This window comes from Paramormyrops kingsleyae, chromosome 8 (assembly GCF_048594095.1).
Source record: "Paramormyrops kingsleyae isolate MSU_618 chromosome 8, PKINGS_0.4, whole genome shotgun sequence".
Lineage (NCBI taxonomy): Eukaryota > Metazoa > Chordata > Actinopteri > Osteoglossiformes > Mormyridae > Paramormyrops > Paramormyrops kingsleyae.
The window spans coordinates 11256983-11282374 of NC_132804.1; the positions used below are offsets into that span (position 1 = coordinate 11256983).

General features: G+C 44.0%; 2 protein-coding genes and 1 long non-coding RNA gene across 3 annotated transcripts; 1 reads left to right on the top strand and 2 right to left on the bottom strand.

The window, feature by feature from the left end:
• The first annotated feature begins 19 nt into the window (after window positions 1-19).
• LOC140592263 (uncharacterized) lies at window positions 20-1854 on the top strand. The gene is made up of 2 exons (XR_011992566.1): window positions 20-136; window positions 573-1854. It is a non-coding gene; the product is annotated as an uncharacterized lncRNA (long non-coding RNA).
• LOC111857001 (proteolipid protein 2-like) lies at window positions 1200-10301 on the bottom strand. The gene is made up of 6 exons (XM_023837405.2): window positions 10192-10301; window positions 5320-5422; window positions 3049-3204; window positions 2754-2852; window positions 2395-2470; window positions 1200-2311 (listed from the first exon to the last, which is right to left on the bottom strand). The coding sequence occupies exons 2-6, from the start codon at window positions 5416-5418 to the stop codon at window positions 2304-2306; spliced, it is 438 nt and encodes a 145-aa protein (XP_023693173.1). The 5' UTR covers window positions 5419-5422; window positions 10192-10301; the 3' UTR covers window positions 1200-2303.
• Window positions 10302-11438: 1137 nt separating this feature from the next.
• On the bottom strand, window positions 11439-23497 carry LOC111857000 (synaptophysin-like). The gene is made up of 7 exons (XM_023837404.2): window positions 23365-23497; window positions 21989-22054; window positions 15127-15251; window positions 14617-14815; window positions 14341-14532; window positions 13767-14099; window positions 11439-13146 (listed from the first exon to the last, which is right to left on the bottom strand). The coding sequence occupies exons 1-6, from the start codon at window positions 23380-23382 to the stop codon at window positions 13797-13799; spliced, it is 903 nt and encodes a 300-aa protein (XP_023693172.2). The 5' UTR covers window positions 23383-23497; the 3' UTR covers window positions 11439-13146; window positions 13767-13796.
• Window positions 23498-25392: the final 1895 nt, after the last annotated feature.

Here is a 25392-nt window from a genome sequence, read left to right on the forward strand (position 1 = left end):
GGAACAGGACATGAGGAAACGAAGAGCCCTGTAGATAGAGGCAGAAGCGCCATCAATACTGGAAGTTTTTAGAAAGAGATATAGATATACGGAACCGAATAATGTGGTTTTAAGTATTTCGTTCAGTACTTGAATGGTACAGTGTTTACTCAGAAAGCATTGACGTCATTGTTGACTTTTCATAATCGTTTGACTCGAGATAACTTTATTCATACAAGTAACGTTTAATTATTTAGCAGATACTTTTGTCCAAAGTGACAAACGAATGAGGAGCAGGGTCAAATTCCTCTTGGAGCAATTGGGACCGAGCTCAAGTGACGTTATTCTGCCAGTGATGGGATTTGAACCCGTGACTTACTGATCAGGGACACACAACCACCCAAGGAGTCTAATAAGTAAAATAATGATGTATGCATAGTCTCTGTTAATCAGGATGCAATTCATGACTGCATTGCCCTGTAAATAATGTTAAATATACCGCTTGCCAGGAATATAGTATCACACAAACTTTAGAAATGTGGAACCCTTGTATGAAACAACTTGATATTAAACTTTTAAATGTTTTTTTTTAGAAGTTCCTGTTTCTGGGACGAAAACTCTAGGTAAGAGACCGTTTGAAAGCTAAATGGCATCTGAACGATGGATGTCTGTGTGGTAACACAGATCTCCACAGCTTACTTATACACTCCCAAAGTCAGCCCTCCGCTGGGACCGTGTAGAATATGGAGGCACATCTGAGGATAACAGAAGAACCGCACGAAGGAGTGTAGCATATTATCGAACAGCATTTGAAACATCCAGGTACAGATGGCAGACTCTGTTGACTTTGGAAGCCTGTGTTTAATCAGTCATGTGGCTGTCGTTCTTTTGTTTACATTGAGGCCCTTGCTTGTGTGCTGGCTCTGAGGCATTTATGTCAAGCTGCGTGTTTGTGAGTGTTCAAGTCAAATACCTGAGAGTACAGCTATAAAACATGACTTTCCTACCAGATACCGATAATTTTTTGATGAGTCATTCGTGCTATTTGTTTAAATGGAGTTGAAGAAAACGCGCCATCGCAGAAGTCTCATTCAAGTCGATGTGCTGCCACCTTGTGGTCATCTACTGACATAACAATGTCTAAATTATATATTTTACCAGACTTAAGTTGAATTTATTTTTGATGGGTGCATTTCCACTTGTAAGAAAACACACACGTATTAGTGAGAACATTTTATTACACACAGAAACATAAACGTACCACCAGTCACTTATCCTTAATTCAAACTTAATATCTACTACCAGCACACATCGAACTTAAAAATTTTCTCTATATTCTCTAATTTTACATACATCTCTATAGAAAAGATTTATTAAATGAAACCGAAACAACACATAATTTAAGGGAAGTCAAATTATACAGTGTAATTTTTTTATCATACTCCCGTTTTCTGGTTGGTTTTATTCAGTGTCAAATGATTGATCAGGATACTGGTTTATTATTAAATAAGCAATGTTGGACCAAAATTCAAAATAGAAGATAACTAATTTTGGGATTTCACTTAAAGTATATATATATATAGTATTAGGAACATTAAAAAAATATTTATATTTATAAAAGCGAGAAGTGCACCAATAGTTTTTTATAAATTACTTGTTGATCTTCAGTTGGATGATTCTTAAAGAACATTAGAATTAAACAACTGTAATGTAATTAAATATTCTTTTAAAATGCCTCCAAAAATAGAGATACTTTTCTCAGAGGGAGCAGAACTTATTAATAAAAACTCTGCTTAGGAAAGCAGCTTTCGTTTGGTATCGATGTAAGCTGTGGTTATGAAGGAACGTCCCACGTAATATTTATAGTAATTTATAGGAACAGAAATATTACACATCTGAAAGATACCGAAACCTGTATTCATGTAGTTTAAATTTAGGATAAAATAAACGCAAACAGGTGAGTGAGGTGAGTATAAACAATGTTAATAACTTTACAGTATATTACATGTAAAAAATGCTTGTGTTGATGGGAGAAATTAAACTAGTGTCTGTAGTGCGATGGTATGATGAAGGTTAACACCATGTATCGCTTCTGAAGTTGAAGTTTAAAACCCTGACATTACTAGTCATACTTTCCGTTAACCTTTATCCATTCAGAACTTCAGCACATAACATACAGTTTCACTTCCTCTGGCTTCCTTGTTTATTTTTCGTCTCCTTTACTCTTCCTGGTTAACCTCCACTGTAGACATTTTTTTTTCGTTTCCTTTTTTGTCTTTTTTTTTTGTCCATCTGCTTGGCAGAACTTTCACGGCGGCATCGATTCATTCACCTGAAAAAGACGGTCCGCCTTCATATCGCAGGCACTTCAAGTCTGCGGTGGTTCGTAGCTGTTTAGGTGCTGAAGTTACTCACCTGCAGGGGCTTTTATCGCCATGTAAGTGGAGTAGGCATCATAACCAAACAGCACCCCCGCCAGAAAGCCAAACACCTGGGGGGGGGGGCGAGGAAAAGGAAGTGATGATTCCGCTGCATGAACCAGACCTGCCATGTGTCTGTATGCATCTATTATAGTAAATCCGGAATCTCCATCTATCCGTTTTCCAGAAAATTATCCAGTACAGGGTCTTGGAGGCCCATGTAGCACTGCGGACAGGCCAGGGACGGACGGACGGACAGACAGACAGACACACACACACACACACACACACACCATGCACTCAACCTGAGCAGCTTAAAAAGATCCTGGAAAACACCTCCACCTTGTTACTTACCCCCCCTGCGATCCGGGCCCCATCTCCAGCTCCGCCTGCCACGCAGATCACCGACGTGATGAGGTACAGAGCAGCTCCGATCGCAGCCCTAAAGAAGTCCTGCAGCGGGCGCCGAAACAGGGAGTGCGGTGTGTGAAGGCATCTGTCATTCACTTCAGTTTTTTTTCTCCCATTTTTTTTTTCCCCATTTTTCTTGTTTTTAAAGTTTTACATTACATTATTAAATTCAAATTGTTGTTGTTGTTTTTGCTTTGTGTTGCTTTTGCTGTGCTTTTGTTTTTTGCGGAACACTTACCAGCCACGGCCAGTTGACCACCTGCAGCTGCTTGTCCATGCTGGTCACGAAGATGGCGAAGATGAAGATGGCGAAGACCATCTCGCAGATGGCCACCGCCGAGTAGCCGCCGGAGTGCGAGGCCGCGTAGCAGACCAGGATGATCAGGCTGATGAGCTGAGAAAGAAAGGGAGTTACAAAGAGGGCCGCTAGGTTCACGAGAGGAGCAGCACTATCAGCACCCCTGTCTCAGGGACCAACATCCTCTGAAAGCACCCGGCGAACAGCGGAAGCTGCAGAATATATTTTCAGCCTTGTGACTGTTGGCTTCCACACTAACCCTGGGGGCAAAATCTAACAGAATCCTGCACTTTTGCTGAAACCCAGCTTGTCTGTTGTGCCCAGGGGTGGTTAAAAAAGCTTTTTTTGTGCCATTGCCCAGGGGCTGGGCTACGTGTTCCTGTTGCATTATCACTTTAATCTCATTCTCCACACCATCAAACTATTCATTGCTGGCTCTCTTTTACAGAGTCTGAGTTTGTGTGGAAGTGTTTGAGAGATGGTTGAGGAGTAAAGTCTTAATGATACTCTCTAATATTCTTCTGGTCTTTCTACAACCATGGCCACAAGTGACTTAGCATCACAATTAAAGTTTAACGACACTGTTGTACCTTGGAGGTGTGAACTATCAGTCGTGCTTTTACTTTAACTGGATTTAATTCTGTTTGTTGAGAATTAAACACCTGTAGCTCTAAGCTGCTCCCCCCAACACACAATGCAAATTCAGGCTCTTTCAGTTCCTCTGCTTTGAGGGAAAGCTGCTCTCTGCACCTAGTTCTGCAGCTCCTCAACACAGCCCAGTACCCCAGTACCCTCCCACCCCTTCTCCCACCACAGGCGAGGTGAAAGTTGAAGCGAAGACCAGCCCAAAGCTCGACTTTCATCTCGCCTGTCATGCTTTCAAACGGGCGGCACACATGTATTTCAGAGGTGCCCCGAAACAGCAGCATGAACTAAATATCAACTGAGGAATTGACTCAATCTCAATCGCAGTGCATCTGAACCTTCAGTAAAACGTATGCTGTCCGTATTTAAGTAAATGGTAGCTAGTGAGTAAATTGGAACCAGTTGGGATTCATTATACTTGGGACAGAACAGCAACAGGCAGATGAGGTTTGGTTCGGCCGGTAGACCTGGATCATTCCCATGTGCGGCCATCTGAATAAGACCAACAATGGCAGCTGGATGCAGAGGGTGGGCTCCACCGTGGGCAGGGAATGCATGAGGATCAGCCTCATCTATCCATCCTTTATGCTCCTCGGGGGTCTGGCACAAGTTGCCTCTGTGTACCCACTGGAGATTGAGCCCAAACAATGGGCCATTGTGCCCGTGACGGGTACAGCTACCTCACCCCCCCACCCCCAACCACATACCCATCAAAGTCAAATACAGAAGACAGAAATGTACTCAGAAACTTGTAGGACACTCCGTATGATCACAGAGCGTGTAAGGCTTCTCTCGCGCTCAGGCAGGTTGACATATACGAAGATGACATATGTCAAAAAGGAACAAAGAAATACAATCTTTTTGCTTCATATTACATACATCATTTCAGGTTTTATTCATCAGTCCATCCATCTTCTGCAGTTATTTTACATTTTAAACAATCCAGAAACTCAAACAGACTTTTATGAGAGCAATAGTGAAGATTGTTATTGTATAGTGTGGCTGTTATTGTTACTGGTACAATTCTCTTATTATCCTTTTGAACTTTATGATTTTTAAGGTCAAGAACCCTGAGGAGGTATTCCTGCTTAGCTTCTGAAAATTTTAAACCACAGATACTGACCTTTCTCTCAGTCACCTTCTGACCGTTACAAAGCTATCTTTAACATATGTACAAAACTCTCCAAGAAATTTTGATGGCTTCCTGGGAAATAAGTCGCTTGATCCATAAAAGTGCTGAATACATACAGTTGACAAAGTCAAAAAAATGTAATTCCCAGAATATGAAAATGCTGCACAATGACATAAAGTGGCCTTTCACGGCTTAGTTGACATTGTGGCGAGTCAAATTCTAAAAGGACAGAAGCTACACAGATTCTGCTAGATAGGCTCACGTCCTTCCCGGCTCTGCCGGCTACGCATCCCCTTCAAAAACCTGTGTGGGATGAGACACTCTCCTGGGTAGACTAACAGACTGGCCAAATGACTTGCCACAGTCTGCAGTGAAACCCTTCCTGCTCACTACTGGAATGAAAACCATGCTCAAATTTTAAATGGATGACTTACAATTTCAGCAGCCAGGATAGTTCCCTTTCTGGTCGTCACATAGTTCTTACACTTTTCTAAGCAGTTTGCAGTCAGCCCCGGGTCTTTGGTGTCGGCCATATCTCTGTCCAAAAAAAAAAGAAAATGTCCAGTTGAGTTTAACCTTTTAACGGGAGAAATACAACTGTACTCCAGTGGAAGACAAGTTAAGTGGAGAGGAAGTTAGGAAGTGAAAAGATCCAATCAGTTTCAACTGCAGTCAGAGTGATGAGGACTTGTGGGCGGGGAGGGGGGGGGGGGTAATGTACATAGCCATGTGACTTTGGCTCGCAAAACACTCAATGTATTCTCTACAAAATTGTAGTATTTAATCAGTTCTGTAAATAGATTTTTAGTGTCTGAAAATGACAGTAACGAGAGGGCATTGAAACGAAAATCAATGCTCAGCTCGAAAGATTCAAAACAACACACGCATACACACACGCACACACATGCTTACACACACACACACATACACACACGCACACACACGCATACACACATACAAAAGGCATCAGCAAAAATGTCATCACTTTTCTAGCTCAATGTGCCTGGTATATGTTTGAGTTGATAATGACAACTTTGAATCTTTCCTTCCTGTAAAACAATCAGAACTTTTGAGCTTAATCTTCTACTAGCCTTGCAGGCCCGATTCCTATGAAACTCCTTAAGCAGATTGCACCACTGATTAGCATTACCCTGTCAAACTTGATATTCTCGTCTCTTAGGCTTAGATATGTTCCAAAACCTTTTATGACAGCTGTTATTAGACCTGTTCTAAAGCAACCAAATCTTGAACCTAGTGATTTAGGAAATTATAGACTAATCACAAATCTTCCTTTCGTCTCAAAGATTCTGGAAAAAAGTTGTAGTTCATCAGCTGTCTTCTTTCCTACAGAAAAAATAATGCTCATGAGTTATATCAGTCTGGCTTTAGACCAGTGTTTCTTAAAGTGTGGGGCGCGCCCCTCTGGTGGGGAACAGAGACGTGAAAAGTGGGGCGTGAAATACAGGGGGACTTTTTTGTTTATTCATTTATTTTTTTCATTTGTGTTATTAAATCTATTAATTCATTTATTTAATTACCATACACCCAAAACAAAACAAAGACACATTTAAACGTAATCCTAAATTAAAACAACATCAGCGAACGAATGGCATTGAAAATGTCACGTGGAACCACAGTACTTTACGACAGTGATTTTACGTCGGAGTAATTGAAGCGTTATAATTAAATGTGGAGAGGCGGTACACAGTTGCAGGTATAATTAAAATGGATAGGTTTGTTACACGGAACGAAAAGAAAACTGGAGATTCGGCGCCGGCAGAGAAAACCAAGACAGACAGTAGACCTAATCATCAAAAAGGCCAACCAAAAAGAAAATATGATGAGGCATATCTTGCTCTTGGATTTACAGCTGGTGTGGTGGGGGCAGATGAGAGACCTGTATGTGTTCTGTGTCTCAAAACTTTAGCTGCAGACAGCATGAGACCCAACAAATTAAGACGGCATTTAGAGACAAAACATCCCAAACACATGAATAAACCGCTTGACTTCTTCCAAAGAAAACTCTCGGAATATCGTCAACAGGAAAGTCGAATCAGAGGTAAAATGCAAACATAAATGCATTATTATTATAGTTATCATATATGTTTGAACAAAGTGTTATTTCATGCAAAGTGATAATATATTTGTACTTTTATTAGATGTTTTATTTAGGTTCCATGTGTGAAAGATTTTAATGCTGTTATATGAAGTTACGGTTTTAAAATGTAATGTTATTTCAATAAATTTGAACAGTTAAACTTAAAGCCCAGTTTATTACAATTTTGTTGGGGACGATTTGGGACAGGTGGGGCTTATAACCCTTCTATACCTCCAAAGTGGGGAATGACAGAAAAAGTTTAAGAAACACTGATTTAGACCAAATCACAGCACAGATACAGCTTTAAGCAAAGTAATGAATGATTTGCTTATGGCTTTTGACCATGGTTGTCTATCTTTGTTGGTATTACTAGATCTAACTGCAACATTTGATACTGTGGACCATAATATCCTCTTGCACCAGTTAAAAGCTGGTTGGCATTATGGGGACAGCACTCTCTTAGTTTCACTGTTATTTAACTGATCGTTATCAGTTTGTTCATGTGAACAATGAATCTTCCATGTCCACTAAAGCCAAATATGGTGTCCCACATGGATCAGTACTGGGCCCCCTACTGTTCACTGTATATATGCTACCACTTGGTAACATTATTAGAAATCATGGTCTTGGGTTTCATTGTTACGCTGATGATACGCAGTTTTTTTTCTATTATATATATATATAGAGGTTAAAATAACCGTGCATTTCAACCTCTATACCGCAAATGAAGTACAAATTTGCATATAATGGTTAAAATGCAAAATAATTTCCTGTCATATCGGTGCAAATGCACATAAAACACGTACGCGTGCACGCTATTACAACAATCAATTGCTGCACGTATCACTTTTAAAGGTGAATGCGTACCAGTTCTGTCAATCCCTGTGTGTGTGTGTGTGTGTGTATATATATATATTTTAAGACGATGCATTGCAGCTCTCTCAGTTAGAAGACTGTCTACTAGACATCAGGTGTAGCAAAAAATTTCCTTTTGTTAAACACAGAAAAAACAGAAGTACTGCTAGTTGGACCCATGCTGCTCGAAATAAGTTTGACAACCTTAACCTTGTACGTCTTCATACTCAGCTTAATACAGTGGTCAGAGATCTTGTGGTCCTGGTTGATTCAGATCTATGTTTCAATGCTCACACAAGTATCTGAAGTCTCAGGTGTAGAATTGTGTATCTACGGAACATAACCAAGCTTTGGAAGGTGCTCTCCTTTCCTGACGCGGAAAAACTGATACATGCCTTTATAACTTTCAGACTTGGCTACTGTAATGCCCTCCTCTCTGGTTGCCCACCTGGATCCTTAAATAATCTTCAGCAAGTACAAAATGCAGCAGTTCTTACAAAAACTTCAAAATTTGATTATTAATTGACTGATATTAGCCCCGTTCTATGCTTCCTTCATACTGCTATCAACTTATAAAGCACTGAATGGCCTTGCACCAGAATACCTTAGAGATCTACTGGTCTCTCACAGCCCTCCTCGCTTGCTTTGATCTCAAGGAGCAGGATATCTGTTAGTACCTGTGGTAGAAAGGACTATGGCAGGCTGTAGAGCTTTCTCTTACAGAACTCTGCAGAAGTGGAACTGTCTCCCAGTGGATGTGCGAGATTCAGGCTCACTAAATATTCAAGTCTAGACTAAAAACACACTTCTTTAGTTTAGCTTATAGGGACTCTAGTTCTAGCTCTAGCTAACTCCTCACTTCCAGTTAGACCTACAGTGTGAGCTGGGTGGGGATCGGGGCCATTGGCTTTGGATGAATTGAACTGTCAGCGTTGTCACTCTAGCTTCACACCCCCTTGTGGAATTGGAGTGCTGATGTTTCAGGGACTCCCCATGCCTGCGTTCCCACTTGCCTCTCCCTCCTACTTATGCTGCCATAGCCGTATCTGCCGGAGCTTACAAACTGCACTCACCTAACTGTTTGCACTGCCTCTAGTCTCCCCTACTTTGGCTAACTGCACTTTTTATTACCCCTACCTGTGCTGGGGTGTGCTACCTGGAGACCCTAAAATATCAAGATACCCCGCCTACCCTGCGACGTCTCCGCTATCTGTGGGATCTTTCTGGCCTTCTCGCCTTTGTCCATGTGAAACTCAAATCTTAATATTTGGACAGAGTGAATTAGGATTTTGCCATCTTCGTTTCACTTCCTCTGCTGACCCCAGGAGGATGGGCTCCCCCTTTGAATCCAGTTCCGCCCAAGGTTTCTTCCTTCCAGAGAGTTTTTCCTCGCCACTGTCGCCTTTGTGGCTTTGGGCGGTGATAATTTAAAGCGTGTTGAGATAATGTTTGAGATGTGAAAATGCGCTATACAAATAATATTGAACTGGATTGAATTGAGCTGAAATCCTACCACAAACAGAGAGGAAGTCGCCTCTCTGCTCTTGTCTTCATCATTAATCTAAAACACACCTGAGGGGTGTACTGTACAGCGACGCGAGTTTACTGGCTTAGCAAGATTTCATGAGGCTTACTTCCGAGTTTTGGATAATACGAATCGCAGCTCACCTTTAAACAGGGTGTTTCATCGTGGTTATTTACGCTACACACCTAACCATGCCTGCCAACACCCCCGAAATGATACCTCCGGATTTTCTGCCCCTCCTCCCGCTGTACTCCCGATTTACCATTTCTCCTGAAACTTCCAATTTTTCGTTCGGTAAATTTGATCTCTCGCACCCACCTCCAGTTTGACAGCTATGCACCTAACCCGCTCCGAGCTGCCGATAAAGTCTGCCGGGCAGGGGCGGTGGTATTACCTGCCTATTAAACGGCGATTCGCAACTCCCACACCGCCCCCTTTGCATGAACCCGCACGGACTCTGATTAGACACCGCCGTCACTTTGCAGGGCTGATAACCACCGTTACAGCAGCGTGTCACGCTGATTGCGGCAAACGAAGCCCTATTGAGTTGTAACTGTGTATGTAAGACTTGCTTCGCTGTACGCCCCATTTGTGACATCTGCTTATTTAAATATCACACAATTACTTCCGTTAAATGAAAAATATTTTATGCATCTGAGAGATACTGAGACCAAAGAGGGAAACGGGGAGAGAAGAAGAGTGAGAAAGAGACTGGGCAGACAGACACAGACAGAAAGGCTATTTTTCTGTGGTTAATCGAGTACTCAGTTAAAGCAAGGTATTAATCTTGAATATTAATAAAAGTATATTTAAAAATCAAATATTTACCAAGTTCCAGTTATTTAATTAACAACTTCAACCTCCACGTTAAGCTTTCGTGACGCTGTTTGTTCTTTTCGGATAGTGTTCTGCCTTTGGTGGGGTGGCGTAGCCAGAAAACTGACTTTGGGTGTGTCATGAGAAAATAAGGTGTGCAAGAATTCAATCACAATAAGGTATTGTGTAGGCTACATATAATAACTATTGATTTATTCTTTTGACGGTCAATCTGAATCTGAAGAAATAAAAAATTGTTGTGGGGGGTTCCCCGACGATTAAAAAAAATAATTTCATTTATGTTTGCAAACTATCGTTCTGGGTGATATTTGCATACCCTGGCACACCATTGGCCACACCCCAAACCTTTGGCAATATTTGTTGTTTCAGAACAACCACCGCTTTTATTTTTATAGCATACTGGTGCAGCAGATGTCGTGGATTTCTTACCTGTAACATCTATTTTTTTTCAGTATGTTGCTTCCAATGTGTACATAACTGAATGTGGGATGAGGGAGCTATCAAATCCACTCGGTTCATATTTTGCGTTATTCTGTGGATTTTACCAACATACTGCCATCACGTGTCAAGTGATGGGAACTACAGCTACATCGAAACGCCCTATAAAACACTCCTCCTATGAGACGGTTTAATGACCTTGGCATGATTTATTCAGACAATAATATGCCTAAACGTGTTTTTGTGATGAGCGGAGTAATTGAGTAGTAACTGAAAGCTAAAAACTGATCATATAATTTTCCTCCTATGGATGATAATAACGCACATCACCGTAATTTATTGTTTATTGTCATTATTTTCCCTTGCACTTATTTCATCGATGCGCCATATTATTCTATTCTCCAGGATTGAATTTGTGTACTGTGTACTTTTTTATTTGTTTCCACTGCGATTACGGTTTGTGTGCTGTCTTTACACCTTGCCTGTTTTGCACTAAATGCATATTCATGAATTCATCTCTGCTCTACGTACTTACCTCCGAATTTCCCTCTGGGATCAATTATGTTAATTTAATCGAATCAAATATTAATTTTACTATTATTATTATTATTAATAATAATAATAATAATAAGTTGGCTAAGTGGGTAATGCTGTTGCCTCGCACCTCCAGAATTGTACCCTCATGTTCTCTGTCGCAATAACATTTCTATTAAGTGAACCGGCTGTAAATCTGTAAATACAAACGCAAAGAAAATACTCTTTAGGGAATTTAACCACAAACGAAGTCATTCCACCGAAACTCGAATTATTTCAAGTTTATTTTATTTTGTTTTTCCCCCACATGAATTCCATAGAATCAGAATACAACAGAACTGGAGAACCTGACATGGTCATAATCATTATCGTTAATACTAATAATACTCGACGCACGAACACAGCACTACCCAAAGGCGAGAGAGAGTTACAAGACATCGTTCACCACTAATGACAGAGTATTTATGTAGCGTATTTATTAGGGAGAAAGATGCAGTCTCAGGACACGCGCGCACACGGACAGACACAAGCACTCGCACGCATGAACTGGCGCGCGCACACGCACAAACTCACGTACACACGCAAAGAGAGAGAGAGAGAGAGAGAGAAAGAGGTGCACCTGCACGACTGCTCCATATGCCTAAGATTAAACCTTGCAGACGCAGAGGGGGTACCGAGTGCGGAGTCTATCGCAGTCCCCTTTGTTTCGTACTTAAGGCTATAGACGTAATATATGTTAATAAAAATAAATAAAAAATATTTCCTTAAATTATTTGCAGACAGACGTTTTGAACTTTGCATATTAAAATCATACCTGATTGTGGAATAACTTTACTCAAACTACAGCATTAGAACACTTAATAATCCAAACATTGTGGCGTCAGCATTGTCAACTTACAAAGTCATAGTACACAACTCTATAATACTTTGAATGTTTAAAATGTGTGTACATATAATGCATAAACTATACAAAGCGTGCGCAACTCTTTCACTCTCTTCAGGTTTGCAATTTCTATCAAAACACGCAGCTATGTTTTGAAAACTTAAAACAGCCACGTGTGTCGATTGATCGGCGGTCTGTGTGTGTGTGTGTGACGTCCTTCGAAGCAGCTTTTAATCAATTTCGTCAGCATGAAAACGCACACCATACATTTGCTAGTATTGCCATATAGTATTATGCTAACTTTTTTTCGAGATTTGCTGTTCAGGTATTATGGGATGGGGGTGTGTCTTAAATAAGACCTTAAGCTGTTTTGTCAGTAGCACGCTACAGATGACAACAGACACGCAAATCATCCCCCTACCTCTCTGACTCTCTCCCACTTTCCACTGATCCCATTTTCACTTTTGCCCTCTCTTTCTCTCCCCTCCGTCAACTTAAAACGAATGAGTAAGAATAAAAAAAAGTTCGACTTTGTTCATTTCTGAGCTTAACATACAGGGAAAAAGGGAATAATGAAAAAAGAACAAATAAAGGGAATAAAATCTGTAAATAGTACAGTGGGTCAGGCTTACAATGAGCATAGTTAATCGAATAACTACGTATAATGTTAAATTTAACTGAAATATACTAGAATAGATTCATAAGTGATATTACTCATATATATATATTTAGATTTGTATATATATTTGTTCATATTCATATTTACACAACACAGACAAATACATTCTCTCAAATTTAGTATTATCATGTTCATTGTATTCTTTTAAAACAAGTTATTTCTACATTTGTTTTATTTTCTGGTTTGGTGCTGAATTCAAGTTTTCCTTCGATCAAAGTGGACGCTTTGCTTCTGGACACACCACAATATTAAACAACACACTAAAAGGTACGATCTCATTTTTCTTCTTCTTCTTCTTTTCAACTCGCTCTCGTATTACCAACGGAAAGATGGATGGGCAGACTGAAAGAGGAGTGTGAAGTCGCTGTAAGGGTCAGACCTTGTACTCCTTAGTGCTGTTGTCACCCTCTTTCTGTGGAGAGAAAATGGTCAGCGTTTCAGTGGGGGGGGGGGGGGGCGCATCCTGTGGCCGTCTTGTAAAGCTGATGCTAAGCAGGTGTTTCAGCTGCTGGCTGAAATGTCATTTTACACTGCGAGGACAATCCCACACCCACACGCACCATGTTGCATTTTACATAAACAATGTGATAATGGATCGCCGCACACTCTTATCGAGTGCCTTAGGGCAACTCTGTTGCGAAAGGCGCTATATGGAAATTAACTGAACTGAAATTAATTGAACTGAATGGAATCTCTTGGTCATACAGTGACTGAAAAGGATCAGGTGATATTGTTTCGATGAGGCGTCTTCAGTCAGGCTCCAGTATCCATGCATAAACACCTTACCTGCTCAGTAGTTTTCTGGCCATTTGTCACTCTGTGATGAAAGTGACTAGACTGAACAGCACGACTGACAATTGAGAATTTAGGCTACTTATGTCAGTGAAGACAAGCTGATATGGTTAAATTTTAAAAACAGAGAAGGAAGGAGGGAGAGAATGTAAAGGAAGGAGGGGGGAGACAGAAAAAGAGAGTTCCGAAAATTCAGTTTACAGTTTGTTGCATCGTGGCCTGTATGTGCCTGTGACTCACCGGCTCCTGGCCGCTTCCCTTCCGTCTGCCTCACATCTGATTGGAGTACGAGGTAGGCCCCCCCTGCTGGTTGTACCCGCCTTGCCCGTAGCCCCCATCATATCCTCCTTGCTGGCCATAGTCGGGCTGGTACCCTCCCTGGGAGCCTCCGTAGGACCCCTGCTGGTCATAGGCCTGCCCGCTGTAACCTGCGTCCTGGCCGTAAGATTCGGGTGCGGGCTGCTTCTCCTGCGAGGGCGGGGGGTACCCAGTGAAGATGGCCAGCCAGCCCGTCTCCTTGAACACGAACCACAGGTTTCCGCCCCACAGAATCAGGTTAATGAATCCAAACGCCTGTGGGGGGAAGCGAAGGAGATAAAGGTGAGAAAACATCACAGAACATCCACCGACGGAATATGGCTGATTGACAGATCAGGCCACCTTAGATCAGATTAACCTCCAGGAGATAGATGATCCTTCTGCTTCTCTGAAACATGCAAGGTCATCAAAGCACAAGGCATCCTGGGGTTGTGGAAGCCCCCTCACCCACAGTGCCAAACCAGACCACTCCACCAGCCCCTAGGCGAGGACCCACCACAGAGGTGTTGAGGCCAGACACCACGGGGTCGTGGACCTCGCGACAGCGGTTCTCTTCGCGGTCACAGGCGGGGATGAGGGAGATCACGCGATCGGGGTCGGTGGCCGTCTTCACGTCAGACAGACCCTTGGCCCAGGCAGCTGAGCTCACCAGCCACATGAAGGTGAAGACGCAGGTCACCACAAAATCCTGAGGGGTGGAACATGTCACATGGTCGGAACCTGTCAATTAAATCTCCCGACCATGGGGGTGTGGGGGGGGGGGCACACTCACAATCTGAGCTCCCTTGTTGTTCTCACGGTACTTCTCCAGGAAGAAGATGTAAGCGGAGATGGCTGCCAGCGAATAGAGGAAAGAGAAGACGCCGATGGTGACGAAGAACTCGGCCGAGGATGAGTAGTCACCCACAAGGAAGAGGCGTTCCGTCTTGGGACCCCTACAGGTGGGGGCATCAAAGTACACCTGGTGGAGCCTGGACAGGGATGGAAAGCAGATGGAGAGAGATGGGAAGAGAGAGAGAGAGAGAGAAAGACAGATAGGGAAAAGAGGGAAAGTAGGAAAAGGGCAGAGGGAGATTGAGAAGGAGATGAGAGACAGAGAGACAGAGAGACAGAGAGACAGGCGGAAGATGAAGCGCAAAGATAAGCAACCAGAGGCACAGAAAATACTGGAAACCTGAAGAAGTATTTTTACATGAACAGTGGCACTATTTCATTTGTGTGACTCACACACATAAAGGCACACAGCCAGAGCTGACAGACAGCTGTTCCCGCCTCTCCTGACCTGAAGGGGTACTCAAACTCCACTTCGATGCTGAGGTCACTGTCCGTCCTGTTTTTACACTCCACGCTCATCTCGAACATCCCGGAGTAGCCTCCGCATGTGGAGAAGGCGAAAATCGCGAAGAACTGCACAGACGTTCATGGGAAATAAAGAAATGATATCCAGACATCAGCTTCGGATCGTCACATAGAATCCCGTCATTCCCTCTCCGTCGAGCTTCTCTGTGGACCAGGGTGAGTGGGTCACCATCTGCTGATTGTGTTTTTTCTGACACATTCATATTTCGGATTCACAATTCATATTTGGAATAGACTGCATCATCACATGACATCATCACAGGAAGATCACATTTTGTGTGTATTTTCAGATGTTTACCAACCCAGTCATATGATGCAAGTGACTAACCCAAGCACCATACCAAGGAAAGAATTCCAAAAAAAAACTGCGGTGGCTATTTGTTCTTGTAGGGGTTTGGATCGCACCCTCCTTTAGAGTGCTTGGATTACAGGATAAATTTATGAACACCACCACATGCAGCCTGGTGGGGTGGATGGTTGGATGGATTAAAACTTTGGTTCTGCAGAGTTGGAATGCAGATGACTCTTACTGCTATGTAAATGTTAGTGTGTATGAACTACATTATACTATATACACACACAGTACATGCTGCAGACTCACACACACATACAAAGGTATAAAGACATGCACATGTGCAAGCAAACACACACACACACACACACACACACACACACACAGAAGATTAGTGCCTCTACTTATTTTCATCCTCCCACCCCGGTGGGATAGAGGGGACAGATCTGGCTGTTAATCTGAGTGAGGTAGTTCACCATCTGTCACCCCGTGCTGGCTATGGTCCGCGGAACCACGGTCCTGATTAAAGTCTCCGACCAGCAAGGCCACACATGACACGGGTGGGAGGAGGTGTCCGCAGAGTCCCGACATCTCACTGGTGCCCACGGCACCAGCCGCTCCAATCCACGTGACGGCTTTAACGTGAGTCGTCGGCAACGCTGGTGTTAAGTGACAGCGCTCCTGGATGGACCCCGAGAAGCTCGTGTGAGTCACGGTCCCACGTGCGGCTGCCAAACGCTGCTGTGTGAAGGATTTGGCTGGGAATGCCCCCTAGCTGCGCTCCTGGGCCTCGTCACGCCTGCTCAGTGCTTGGTGCCAGTTTCCTCGTTAGTCAGCATTACCCCACCCCCTCCAAAACACACACACACACACGTCTGCATGAGATTTCTGCATATTAATTAGACCTAAAGAGGCACTTGGGTACAGTGACACGTAAGAGATGATGAGAGACTGGACGGGGATCTAGAGATCACGTCATTCAGATAAACACAATGTAGAGAAACCATTTTAAACTACCGAACATGCTATTTCTGCAGTTACACACACACAATAGATAAGAAATGACACATGGGAAAAAATGTTTGAGAAAAGCAGAGAGGAGCAGAGACTGTGTAAGTACAGACTGTTCATCACCAGGGAAAGAATGCATGGAGGAGGAGAGGCGAGGAGAGGCAGGAGGAGAGAGTGTGAGGGAATGGCCCACACAGGAGTCTCTCAGGAATGTCACACACACACTCACACAAACACACACACACAGACACACACACACGCACGCACACATGATCAGGAAGCCTCAGAAGCTGTGAAGAAGCAGGAGGCGAACAGGTAAGACTCTGCATGGAGATGGGTTCGCTGCTATGGCAACAGGATCTGTGGGAAACCAGGAGGGGGTCTTGACGTCATGGTCTCCACGGAGACAGTGATGTTTCACTTCATGTCTCTATCACCCCACACATGCTCACTCAACTTTGGCATTAATCACACGAGCACAGCCTGCATGGCCATACATAGCCTGTGTTATGTCACATAACACAGAAAAGACGGGGGTCTCTGCTAACACAGGAAAAACATGAAGGCTTTGCTAACACAGGAAGGACATGAAGGCTCTGCTAACAGGAAGGACAGGAGGTCTCTGTTAACACAGGAAGGACAGGAGGTTTCTGCTAACACAGGGAGGATGGCAGGTCTCTGTTAACACAGGAAGGATGAGAGGTCTCTTAACACAAGAAGGATGGGAGTTCTCTGCTAACACAGGAAGGACGGTAGGTCTCTGTTAACACAGAAAGATCATGCAGTCTCTGCTAACACAGGAAGGATGGGAAGTCCCTGTTAACAGAGGAAGGACGGGAGGTCTTTGCTAACATAGGAAGGATGGGTGGTCCCTGCTAACACAGGAAGAATGAGAGGTCTCAGCTAACACAGGAAGGATGGGAGGTCTATGCCAACACATGAAGGATGGAGAGTTTGTGCTAACACAGGAAGGATGGGTGGTCCCTGCTAACACAGGAAGGATGGGTGGTCCCTGTTAACACAGGAAGGATGGGAGGTCTATGCCAACACATGAAGGATGGAGAGTTTGTGCAAACACAGGAAGGATGGGAGGTCTCTGCTAACATAGGAAGGATGAGAGGTCTCTGTTAACAAAGGAAGGATGGGAGGTCTATGCCAACACATGAAGGATGGAGAGTTTGTGCTAACACAGGAAGGATGGGAGGTCTCTGCTAGCACAGGAAGGATGGGTGGTCCCTGCTAACGCAGGAAGGATAGTGGGTCTTTGCCAACACAATAAGGATGAGTGGTCTCCATTAACACAGGGAGGATGGGAGGTCCCTGGTAACACTGGAAGGATAGAAGGTCTTTGCCATCACAGGAAGGATAAGAGGTCTCTTAAAACAAGAAGGATGGGAGGTCTCTGCAACACAGGAAGGACGATAGGTCTCTGTTAACACAGGAATGACGGGAGGTCCCTGCTAACACATGAAGAATAAAAGGTCTCTGCTAATACATGAAGGATGGAGAGTCTGTGCTAACACAGGAAAGATGGATGATCTCTGCTAATACAGGAAAAATAAGAGGTCTCTGCTAACACATGACGGACAGGAGGTCTCTGCTAATACAGGAAGGATGTGCGGTCTCACCTAACACAGGAAGGATGGGAGATAACTGCTAACACAGGAAGAATAAGTGGTCTCTGCTAACATATGACAGATGGAGAGTTCATGCTAACACAGGCACGATATATGAGGACATGAGTCCCTCGCTGTGTTGCCTTTAAGGCCGTGTGTATAGTACTCCAACAAACCCCCTCCAAGCCAATGGCATCATTTTGCTGGAGTTTCACATGCACACACATGGTACACACAGTCCACATGCGCAGTACACGCATACATACACGTTACCTGTAACAGATGGACCATTGCAACTGTAACCGCACTATATTAACCTTTCTGGACTCGATCTGAGCTGACCCCTCAAAGGCCTGCGGCAGACAGCCTTCTCAAGCAGTACTGAAGATGGCCATTTGCATGACGTAGTGATTAGTAAAAAGGTATCTGTAACTGTTACTCCTCATTCTTATATGTAAGACAGCCCGCCCCCCCCCCCCCCCCTATTGGGGAGGTGAATAAATTAGTATATGACTAATTAACTTTGTGGGGACTCGGCTGTTGACTGATATAATTTGTCCGGGAGAAAAGCATGGTACAGCCACCAGCCGTGTGCAACGTGATAGAAAGTGACAGGTATCATTTCCAGGCAGGTACTGCTTGCTCAGCTGGCCTGCACCTTACTCTGCGCCTTACTCTGCGCGTGCAGTGAGTCACGGAGTCTCGTGTAGTCCTGCCTTCACAGAGCGTCCCTGCGGTATCCGTGCACACGCGTCTGTCTGCTGCTCTCTACAGCATGTGGCCGTGTAGAGTGCTGGAGTGAATCGTGGGATCAGGCACGGTAAATCAGCGGCCCACGGATCGGGACGTCTATGGGATCCATCCGGTCATGCTAATGCATCGCGACACAACCAAAAAAAAATCCATTAACGGCATCCGCAGTTCAAGGACATTTTCAGCAAGGCGGGCAGCGTGGTTATCGGCCCCATGGAGGAATATGGTGCCCTGGGAATGCTTGAGGATGGGAACGCGGCGCGACCGTGACTTGACGGGGCTTCTGGAAAACCAGCGTGAGCCGAGCTAGAGGGAAACAGCCAGGATACATGCACTCATGTGTCGTGTTACACACAGAACACGGCTTCATAAAAGTCACCCCCCCCCCCCCCCCCCGCCCAAGTGACCTTTGAATTCCAGGGACCATCGTTGAAAAAATATCTGCAGAAGGGGAAAAAAAACGTCACACCAATGGGACGGAAGAGTGGAATATTACAGATGAGTAATAACAATAGACAGTTGCAGGCCAGGGGAGGAGAGATGAAGAGCAGGAGAGAAAACGAGGAGAAACGACGCGCTGTGAAAACGAGGAGAAACGACGTGCTGTGAAATGGCTGCCGGTCCACACAGCACACCTGAGCTTAGTGGGATTGCATCGCTTGCTGGTTTACCTGCACCACGCCTGCTTACACGCGCACAGCAGGTTTCCCCGTTTCAGATGGTCAGGGCGGCCACCTTGCCATACTCCACACACCCTTCTTCTGCATGCTCTTCACCCCAGATGGTCCGCCGCTACTCTATCCTTCCTTCAGCCTGGAGATAACTCCTCTTTCATCTTTATTCACCCCGCCTTTCAAATGAGAATTATTTTGCACCGGTCAGCCGCCATGGTTTACTTTAAAGTCACATCCCATAATGAACCACACCGAGGCACGATGGAGCTTCACAGAAAACAGCCCACAGTTGGTGGAGCTGAGCAGATCAGACATCTCCCATCAGCCATTTTGATACATCCTTGAAACAGCCTTGTTGGTCACATCCACAATTCAGGCGTGCTTCACATCTCATTTATCCCCAGAGCGCTCGCTGCTCTCCCTGAGACACCCTCACGAGCCACTTTCCACCATCAACATTCTGAGGAGCTCCGTCTATGCCAGATGGGATTACAGTTCTGTCACGGATTCAACACGCCTGCCGCAATCTGTCGCCGCTTTTTTGTTCCTACTAAACAATGTTCACGCAAGCTTCATGACTTCAGAGAAAGAGCCACTGAAGGTAACGGAGAAAGGAGAAACACCTGGACCCGACAGCACCATGGCAACAGTTGTCACGGCGACGGGAACAGCTGACCTGGGAATGCCACGTGTAAGTTTGCCACACGGCACACGGGGAAGGCTAGAGGCAGGCAGGAGCAGTAGGTGAGGTGAAGATGGCAGCCAGGGGAGATTCAGCAGGACATGATTGGCAGCTGGCATGTCCAACCTCAAAAAATAGTATCATGATATTTTCTTACTGGAAAGATATGATACAAACTTTATCCACCTGCATTGCATTTGTATACATTAATTACAATTAAGTCTGTGTGTTACCTGATGTACTATTAAATGTGTACAGTTCAGCTCCTGATCACAGACTGCTAGTCTTTACTCACAAAAATAAACCCTTCAATACATGATTTTCTTGATTATAGCACATATATAACACATGAACCTACACTGTGCTGTCCATTAGTGACCAAAATATGAGCAAAGAATTAGAAAAGAAACTACTTTGCTACCAAAAGCAGACAAACACACACCCCTTAGGGACCTCATATCCCTCGTACCCCTGTTCCCTTTCCAGTTTGACCGAACTGCAGTGAGATCCACAAACACACATCTTCTTCCTCTCATCACATGTCGACCATAAGTGGGTGGGAGATGGGGCGCATAATTCCAGTGTAGTCTAATCTGCTGCTTGCTCTAACATCAGTTTGGACCCAGCTGAGAACCCTAGTCTGGCCCTATTCAGATCCAACATGGTGAATACAGTGTCATCCACTGTCAATGCAGAAAAAGCACAAGGTTCATGATGCTCAGTCCAAGATTGCCTTATACCTCAAATCCCTTAAAACAGAGCCACAAAATGTTAATAGAACAGAAGTGTGGAAAGTGCCACCCTAACCCTTTCATTTTTTTCTCATTCCCAACAATTCCCTAGATTTCCATGCATATTACTTAATTCGGCAGAGTTTGATGCAAGGGAGACCAGTGGTCTCTGCATAATGTCATTCTATTGCTTTTATATTATTATTCTAACAAATTTTCATTCACCCTCATTTGATTCTTGAAAAATATGCACATCGCTCACTTGTCAAACATGGCAACGATCTGATTACTGGTAAGCAGACACAGCAAACTCGTGTTATATAACCTTACAGCACGCAAACGAGCTGGTGGATTTAATGGGAAGTGATCGATAACATGGATGAATTTACTGTACAAAAGCACCTTAATCTCTGAAACACAAAGGAGCTGCGCAAAATAGTGCCTGAGCAGCAGCCGTTTCTCAAAACAAATAAAGTCACAGCATCTTTTGAAGCCTGATGCCCGCTTGGGTGACCTCCAGATGTGGGGACAAGGACACGCAACCACAAGGTGTCAAATGATCATGCTGCCCCCCGCAGGCAAACAACACGGGGACCCCCCCCCCCCTTTATATCCAGGACACTGCATCTAACTCTCTTTCTCTCTCTCTCTCACACACACACACACACACGGCCACACTCACACATACAGAAGCACACACCCACACTTGCGCACAGAGGTGTACACACTCGCATTCGCACATTTGCACACACAGAGACACCCACACACGCGCACACCCATACTCGCGCGCGCGCGCGCGCACACACACACACAGTCACACATTTGCACACACAGAGACACCCACACACGCGCACACCCATACTCACGCGCGCGCGCGCACACACACACACACACACAGTCACACATTTGCACACACACGCAGCCAGACACACACCCACAGTCGCACGGAGAAACAGACGCGCACACGCATACTCGCAGAAACATACAGTACGCACATGCGCACAGACTCGCAGAACGTCTCCTTACCCATTCCAGGACTTTTATAAACCCCAGCGGCTGTTTGACCACGGTGAACTGCCCAGTGGCGACCAACTGCCAACAAAGAAATGAACAAAGAACACGCATTAACTTCGATACGAGCACGGCGCATTTAACAGAGTAGCCGTAGAGCTGATTGCAGGTCGGTACGAATCGGGCTGACACGTAGAGATGATCCCTGATCAGCAGGAAAGGTTATGCTATATCTAGACTGCCAGCCTGGCACGACCGAGGTGCTGATCACTGATCAGTTCGCGGGCACGTCCGTGCTCTAATGAACACATTGTGAGCTGCCCTTTTTATTATATCTATTATTATTCTCACCATCACCTGCCCCATCCGTGTGACTAAGCTGCGGGCTTGGGGGGTGTCATTGGCACAGCATTAGACAGAATTACACAAAGCTGCTTACCCACCCCCCGTTTTCCTCAAACACACAGACGCTTCAGCAGTGACCGTATATCACTGCAGATATTTACATTTTTAAATGTTGAATTGTACCATTTTAATCCCATCCCTTGCACTTAAACAGTAATGGGGGGTTGAGGAGAAAAAATCTGACCTCTTCTCTTTTCAACTTTAATTTTAAAGCTCCAACTCGTCTAATTTGATTTCAGAAGCATAAATGATAACCAGCCGCGGTGTTTACGGGTAACTATGCAGTAACTAGTCGGGTATTTCATATACATGACGTTTCACCCTGATGTAACACCCTCGCTCCGCTCCTTGGAAAACCTTGGAAATAAACCGTTGTGTCCTATTTTTTTTTTTATAGAAAGCCCATTGTAAGACTATCAGAATATGTCCCAAGCAATTTTGTACCATACTCGTATATAAAGCATTTAGTGTTTCTGCAGGTATACAACCTTCATAAAATATGCAAGTCGAATATATATCATATACCCGTAAATCACATTCTAAATATTTTAATAAGTATATTTTCTTCATTATGGATTATACTAAAATACATGCTATTGTACAACACATCTATCCGCCTGACACCGCCATTGATGCAGGACAACACAGCAGAATGACCAAAATGTTAGTCAAAACAGCATAATGCCAGGTCGAACAGCATACTCCCAGGCATAATGGTGTTTTTCCAGGTATAACAGTATTTTTCCAGGTGTAATCGCATGCAGTTGGCTTTTAGCCTTTTCTTCCAAATACGCAAATAAAGTCATCCTGTATCCGTCATCACTGCATTTCACACGCATTGACATTTATCATATATTCGCTGTTTTTTAGTTAAAATGCAGCAGTGTCATTTTCCATCCCTCAGGTCATTTACGCATAACCATGTACATTAACTTAAACATCGGCAGAGCCCGTGCAATAAATAATTTGTTGTTTGAGGACCCTACCTGGTTCACAACATCCATCTTAGCCGCCTTCCCGGAGATAAGAGGATCAGCAGAGCAGAGGGAGTGAGCTGCGACGTCCGGAACCGACTGCGGAGGGGGCGCAGGAGAGAGCGGGGAAGAGCATCGTGACGTCACCAGCCAGCTGAGGGCTCCTGAACCTGGAGGATGAGAGCGGATCCGGAGCACAGCGCACACCCACCACTGAACCGTTCGAACATCCACCAAAGAGACCACAAGGCGCGTCACTAGCCCCGTATGAATCCCAACGAGTCCCCAATGATTTGTTTAGCTCCATGTTGTAATAACCATGCTCTGCCAGTTTGAGAATTCCACACATTCCAACAGTCCTGGTCTTGGGCTACGTTTTCCAGAACCTTAGTGCTATGAACTGCGGGGCAAGACCCGGGAAGAACCAATTTCAATTTGGCCCCCCTTCCAAAATAGACCTTTCCATTTAACTCTTAGAACCTGAGAAAATTCGTTGATTTTCGCACCGATTAATGAATCTCAGGATCGTAACTTAGGATAAGTATAACGCACAGACACGAAGTGCATATCTTTGGAATCGACTCGATCCGATCGTCCAAGTTGCAACGTTGTGCGCTGAAGTTCCTCAAACAAAAAGCTTGCGGATACTGTATGCCGTCAATACATTTTATGCAAAGAGCCCATTTGTCTCCAGGAGCAATTTTCAGATTAATCCTGGGCGCAATGAGACATGTATTTTAAACACTTTCCACCAAAATGCACCCCTAATATTGTTCACATTAGTAGAAAACAAAGTGCATATTCACTTTAAGTTGTGTCTCCTGCCCTACTCTCCAATATTAAACTCTCTCCTACACCCTTAGCTACGATCATTGTAACTTCAGAGGTCTCGGGTGGAGCCGGGGATGCTTGGACAAATTACGTCTCTGTGCTCAGCCCCTGATGCCATCTAGCAATGCCCCTGGGATCCACCCGCTGTATGAATTCCAGTATGACTGGTTCACAGCTAAATATACTTTCTGTAAAATGTAAAAATGTACACAAATCTTGTCCAGAATTCAGCATCTGAGGTGACATGGTGTTGCAGTGGTTAGCACTGTCGTCTCACATGTCTGGAGTCAGGGATTGAATCTCTGCTGTGGTTCCCCTGGTTACCCCCCCCCCCCCCCCCTCGAGAACTGAGGTACAGTGGTACCTCAGTTCTCGAACTCATTAGAACTCGAATTTCTTAAAAGTCAAACCAACCAGTTCGAAAAAAATTTACTAGAGCTCCATCTGAATCTCAGAAGTCAAACCGTGTATGAACGCGGACCTAAGATAACTTGTACTTGCATTAAATGAGTCATGCAGAACGTTGGTCAGCGGAAACAAAGGGTAAAAGCTTCAGCCTCGCATTCGCTCTGATAGCATCATGCATGTTTTCACTAGCTGAATACATATATTTAGACAATAAAAATACATTTAGACAACGATAGACAGTAACAGTGAATATTATTGTATAATAAAATACATTTAAAAATAAAGATTTCTTATTATTTTAATATTAATAATAAACCATTAATACATTTAATTATAATAATGTTGTCCTGCGGAGCTGGGACAGAATGGAGACAAAGGCGCAGACGACAGGGTATCGGGGAATACGGGGTTTAATTACAGGTAAGGTAGGCAAAACACAGACGGACAATACAATGACCGGACTGGGGAAACAAACTGAAACACTGACAAAATACAGAGGGCTAATGAAAACAACCAGAAACAGCTGATCACGCGGGGTTAACGAGGGGGCGTGGCACACGGAAGAAGCGGATGATCGGGGCAGGACACATTGTTTTTTTTTTACTTTACACATTATTTTCTTACTTTACAAATTACTGTTTCAATAAATGTGCTTAGATGTGTTTAATACAGTATATGCTCTTCTTGTTATATCCGGTTCATTTTGTGTTTAAATGATAAAAAAAAGACATATTTAGGTGTAATTTTTTGGGTCCGGGAACCAATTAATTGGTTTTCCATTATTTATTATGGGGAAAATTC